Genomic DNA, 6,000 nt, shown 5'->3' on the forward strand with positions numbered 1-6,000 from the left:
AGAGACCAGTGGCATACTTTTCCAAGAAATTAGACGCAGTAGCGGCAGGATGGCCCCCCTGCCTCCGCATCATAGCGGCCATTGCCGTGCTGGTGAGAGAAGCCGATAAACTAACCTTTGGACAGGCCCTCTGGGTAACGGCCCCTCACCCGGTGGAGGGAATCCTTAAACAACCCCCTGGGAAATGGATGACGAATGCCAGGCTCACCCATTACCAGGGGCTCTTGTTGGATTCCCCTCGGATCACATTCACAGATCCCGTAATCCTGAACCCTGCCACCTTGTTGCCTAACCCGGAACTGCAGACACCTGTCCATAACTGCAAAGAATTCCTCTCCGAAGTTACACAGGTACGGGCTGACCTAAAGGATACCCCCCTGTCCGGCTGCAAATTAAACTGGTACACGGATGGAAGCAGTTTTTTCCAAGATGGAGCCCGAAGGGCAGGGGCAGCTGTAGTCGACCAAGAAGGAAATACGGTATGGAGCAGCGCCCTCCCACCCGGAACATCAGCCCAAAAAGCGGAATTAATTGCCTTGGCAGAGGCCCTGGAGAGGGCAAAAGGAAAGCGAGTCAATATCTACACCGATAGCCGCTATGCTTTCGGTACCATCCATGTCCACGGGGCCATCTATCGCGAAAGAGGATTCCGCACAGCAGAAGGAAAACATCTAAAGAACCTAGCCGAAGTCCAGCGTCTATTAATGGCAGTGGAAAAACCGAAGGCAGTGGCAGTGATGTATGTCCCAGGCCACCAGTCTGCCAAGACGCCGGAAGCTGTCGGTAACAACAGAGCAGATCAAGAAGCAAAGAGAGTAGCAATGGTGAGTCCTCCCATGGAGACAGGGCAACCTTCCACGGTTGCGGCGATAGACGTGCCGGTCCCAGAGCTCCCTCCGCTACCCCCCCGACCAGAATACTCCACAGAGGATTTCACTTGGATGAGAGCCCACTCCCCCTTTAGAGAAGGGGAAGACGGATGGAAAAGCGACTTGGAAGGCAAGTTAATTCTGCCTGAAAAACTCGGACGATTCCTGTTGGCTAACTTACATAAGTCCACCCATTTGGGGCGGAGAAAATTACTAGACTTGTTGACATCTGCGCAGCTCCGATTTCCGAACCAGACCATAGCAGTCCGCCAAATTGTGGAAGATTGTGCCAGCTGCACAATCATGAAACCAGGACGAAGGGAGGGGCACCATACAGGTACTCGGGAACGGGGGAGGGCTCCGGGAAGAAGTTGGGAAGTGGATTTTACTGAGGTAAAACCGGGAAAGTTTGGGTACAAATATTTGCTGGTATTCATAGATACCTTTTCAGGCTGGGTGGAGGCTTTTCCTACAAAGAAGGAGACGAGTCAGGTAGTGGCAAAGGCTTTGCTAGAGGAAATCATACCCAGATATGGGGTGCCCGAGGCAATTGGGTCAGATAACGGTCCGGCTTTTGTTAGTAAGGTCCTGCAGGGACTAGCCCAGACTATGGGGGCCAACTGGAAGCTACATTGTGAATATAACCCCCAGAGCTCAGGGCAAGTAGAAAGGATGAATAGGACACTAAAGGAGACTTTAGCCAAATTGGCCCTGGAGACTGGCGGTGATTGGGTGACGCTCCTTCCCTTGGCCATCTTCCGAGTCCGGAACTCCCCCTATGTCCATGGGCTAACTCCCTTTGAGATCCTGTATGGGGCTCCACCCCCCATCATTCAGAGGACCTTAAGCCCAGAACTAGGTGATCTGGCCCCAAATTACCTGACCATGTTGCAGGCTTTAGCTAAAGTGCAACAACGGATTTGGCCCTTAATTCAAGCATACCACGCTGTTAAGAGGGACCCGGCTCCGGAACATGGCATAGTCCCGGGTGACATGGTATGGGTTAAAAGGCATCAGTCCAAAACCCTAGAGCCTAGATGGAAAGGACCTTATGTTGTACTGTTTACTACCCCTACCGCCCTCAAGGTTGATGGCATCGGACCTTGGATCCACCACTCCCACGTGCGTCGAGCCAATCATCAAAAACAAGAAGGGGTCAAGGAGTGGACTGTACGGCGGCACCCAGACAACCCATTAAAGCTAAAGCTTTTGTGGCCCCGGGAACATGCAGAACCTTCAGGAGCAGCCACGGATGGGGTGGCTGATCGCTCTGATCTTGCTCAATGCCCAGAGCGGGAGCCTCGCAGAAACCAACCCTCACCAGCCCTATAAGCAAACCTGGATACTCACCGATGGGGAGACTCATACCACCCTCAACGAGACTACTCGCACTGCCCCCATAGGAACTTGGTGGCCGGAGCTTCAGTTCTGCTTCAGAGACATCAATCCTGCCTACAAGTCTACTGCCCCGGAGTCAGCCCGACGTTATGGGTTTTATGCCTGCCCCGGCCACAAAAAGAACCAGGAATGTGGGGGGATACAATACTCCTTCTGTAGGTCATGGGCATGTGTCACATCCAATGATAGTGAATGGAAATGGGGGATATCAAAATCAGACCTAGTCAAATTTGCCTTTGTAAATGGGATATTAAGGGGGCACAGAATTCCAATACCCACCCATAAATGCCAGCCCACGGATCTAGATAGAATCAAGGTCACTTTCACTGAAACTGGCAAGAAGGACACCCCTGGGTGGATACAAGGTAAGGTATGGGGACTTGTATTTTATAAATATGGTGGACATGCTGGCTCGACCATAGTGGTCAGATTAAAAATTGAGCCCATAGGGCCACCGTCCACAGCAGTAGGCCCCAATAAGGTACTTAGGCCGCCCAATGTAAAGCCATCTCCCCAACCTTCCACAACTCACCACCTTCCCTCTACCATAGCTCGGGCTAATGTTACAACTCCAAGACCATCAGAAACCAGCCCTCCCCTGGTGAGGCCCAGTCTCATGACCGCATCTAAAGACCCCCTCTGGGAGCTAGTGGGTGCTGCCTTCCTGACGTTAAACCACACCAACCCTAACATGACTAACTCCTGTTGGTTATGTTATGATGTGAGGCCCCCATTCTATGAGGCAATAGGGCTAAACACCACTCACGATACCTCATCTGAGGAAAACCCTACTCAATGTTCCTGGGGAGACCGTAAGAGAGGTCTGACCATACAGCAGGTAAACGGCCAAGGAACCTGCTTAGGAAAAGTGCCAAAGAACAGACGGGACTTATGTACTGTTATTAACGCCAGTTCTACCTGGGGAAATGCTATTAAATGGGTAATTCCCAAGGACAATGGGTGGTGGCTATGCTCGCGGTCTGGACTCACCCCATGCCTATCAACTAAGGTGTTTAACAGCTCTAAAGAATTCTGTGTTATAGTGGTTGTGCTGCCCCGCATCCTCTATCATTCGGAGGAAAGTCTATATTCATACTGGAATATAGGAACAGGTGAGAGAAAGAAGAGAGAGCCTATTTCTACACTAACCATTGCTACCCTACTTAGCCTAGGGGTGGCTGGGGCAGGGACCGGCATAGCCTCCCTGGCTACTCAACATAAAGGGATGTCTTCGCTGCGCGCAGCCATAGACGAAGATATAGAGAGAATAGAAACCTCCATTAGCCACCTAGAAAAATCCCTCACTTCTCTGTCTGAGGTAGTACTTCAAAACCGACGAGGTCTGGACTTGTTGTTCCTCCAAAAAGGGGGACTATGCGTTGCTCTAGGGGAAGAATGTTGTTTTTACGCTGACCATACCGGAGTTGTTCGTGACTCCATGTCTAAACTCCGAAAGAGCCTGGAACAAAGAAAACGAGAAAAAGAGGCAGGGGAAAGCTGGTTCGAGTCTTGGTTTAACCAGTCCCCATGGTTGGCTACCCTTTTATCTGCACTGGCAGGGCCAATAATAATCATCCTACTGCTTGTTACCATAGGACCCTGGATTCTAAACCGACTTATGACTTTTGTCAAAAGTCGAATTAATACTATCCAACTTCTGGTCCTCCACCAACAATATCAGGCTCTTCATCCTCTTGAGGATGATTCCTCAATTTAGGCCATAAGAAAGGGGGGAATGAAAGGAATATGAGGTCTCAGCGGGCCCCAACCCCCTTGTTGGAGAAACCAGTACCAAACATCCCATGTAGATAAGATAAGCAATGCGGCAGGGCTCAGTTAGGGCATATAGAATGTGAGGAATGCAAGATGTGAGATACGAGCAAGATGTGAGGTACGAGCAAGATGTGAAGTACGTGCAGGATGTGCTCTGCCTGCTTGTCTAATGTTGATAACAAAAATATGCACGCCACTGCAGTCTATATAAGATTTCCCCCTAAGAGGCTCAGGGTCTTGCTTTCCTAACCGGTCCTGCGTGTCCGTGTGGGAGCTCGACCCTGGCTAGCCAGTCCAATAAACTCTGCTTTGTTGATTGCATTCACGCCTGGCTCTCTGTCTCTCGGGGGAATAGGATTCCGGGTCCTAACATACATATATCAGTGGGTCAATATTGTAAATTAATGATATTTTAGGATTTATCATCCTATAAGTTAGAAACTTGAGAAATATGATGCTGTCAGTGATTTCCATTAATATCTTCATTTTTGGAAGAATAAGTATGGAAAACTGAAAAGAACAATCAGTTTGCATAAATCTTATTTGATGACTTTGAGGATCTACCTAATGAATCTAAATTTTAGCACATTCTCTGGCAGAAAAGTTTCTTGCAGCACAGGTGCCAATGTTGACAACACCAGTGGAACAACGGAGAATTGCTTTAGACTTCCTGAAGCATGATGTTTACGCCCCGAGCTTATTCCCAACTACAGTGAGGACTTAGATTCAAAGTTGTTTTTAATCTATCACTTTTTGTGAGTGGTACATTTTTAGTGTAAATTTTATTTTTCCTCGTTATTAGATAATTTTGGCTTCTTAAACAAGATAACAGTTATTACAAAATAAAATTAAAAATTTTGGTTTCTCACCATATTGTGATCCTATAATATTGTCTTAAATTTTGGGGAAAATAAAATTTTATGTTCATCAAACTGTTGAAGTTTTGTGTCAGCAAGAGAGTACTCTATGAACCATAAAGATTTCAAAATTCACACCAGTGCCTAATTAAGCACTTTCGCCAAACATATTCCCTAGAGCTCTATAGTGTCTATAAATTGTCTGTTATTCTAGACAATAGAATTACACATAAAATAAACTCAACATAATTATGATAAGTGTAACAAGAGATATAATTATGAAATTTCATTATTTTTTCTCTCAATTAAGTCATGTTCCTAATACTAACATTACTGCAACATGGGACAAAATATGCCTTGGTAAGGATGCTCTAATAAGGTAAGACAAAGAAGAAAAAGATGGTTTCATTATTACATTGTATATTTATTGAAGTTTATAAGTAAACTATATTTTCCCATGCCATAGGATAGTTTATAATTCAAAAGAAACAAAACTTATCATTTAAAAGAAACAATACTTGAAGACTATAGTAAAATACTTTTTGGATAATACAAGTAATATTTCTATTATTCTAAATTATCAATTTTGTTCAAATTTTATATAATATCTGGTATTTAATATTTTTCAAAGCGAAGCAGACCTGTGGGCATGCATTTTAAAATTTAATATACTATTTAGCTTAATAGGATAGAAAATACACTTCAGTGTACCTGTATTGTTGCTATAGTATCTAAGTTTTTTAAAAAAATGGGAATTTCTTGGAGCTAATTATCCTTTACATGGATAATTACAATACTGAAAAAAGCTATTAGGTTTATTCTAGGAAAACAATAGAAATTCAAAAGCTTGTGGGTTTAGGACTAGAAACAATATTATGGGGACCCAAGGCTAAAAGAAACACAGAAAGAAAGACAAGAGAGAGGTCTGAGCTACAGATTCATTAACCTTCAAATGACTCTATTTACACAAAGGGAATTTTATGGAAATCTTCAGGAACTCAGTAGCTGCTTTCTAAACTATGAAGAGGTCCAGACCTGAAATGCTCATCCTGTAATTTCGCCTTCACTTGCAGCTCTCGAAAGCAATGTCTCCACCATCAGTG

General features: G+C 45.3%; 1 protein-coding gene across 1 annotated transcript in view; it reads left to right on the top strand.

Moving 5' to 3' along the window:
- LOC141422675 (uncharacterized) overlaps nt 1-4,764 on the top strand; it is a 96,913-nt gene extending 92,149 nt beyond the window's left edge. Inside the window, exons 5-6 of the mRNA XM_074072115.1 lie at nt 343-1,728; nt 4,640-4,764. Of these exons, the coding sequence (XP_073928216.1) occupies nt 343-1,728; nt 4,640-4,764 (1,511 nt within the window). The remainder of the gene's footprint in view (nt 1-342; nt 1,729-4,639) is intronic.
- Nucleotides 4,765-6,000: the final 1,236 nt, after the last annotated feature.

The sequence above is a fragment of the Castor canadensis genome, chromosome 4 (genome assembly GCF_047511655.1).
Source record: "Castor canadensis chromosome 4, mCasCan1.hap1v2, whole genome shotgun sequence".
NCBI classification, from domain to species: domain Eukaryota; kingdom Metazoa; phylum Chordata; class Mammalia; order Rodentia; family Castoridae; genus Castor; species Castor canadensis.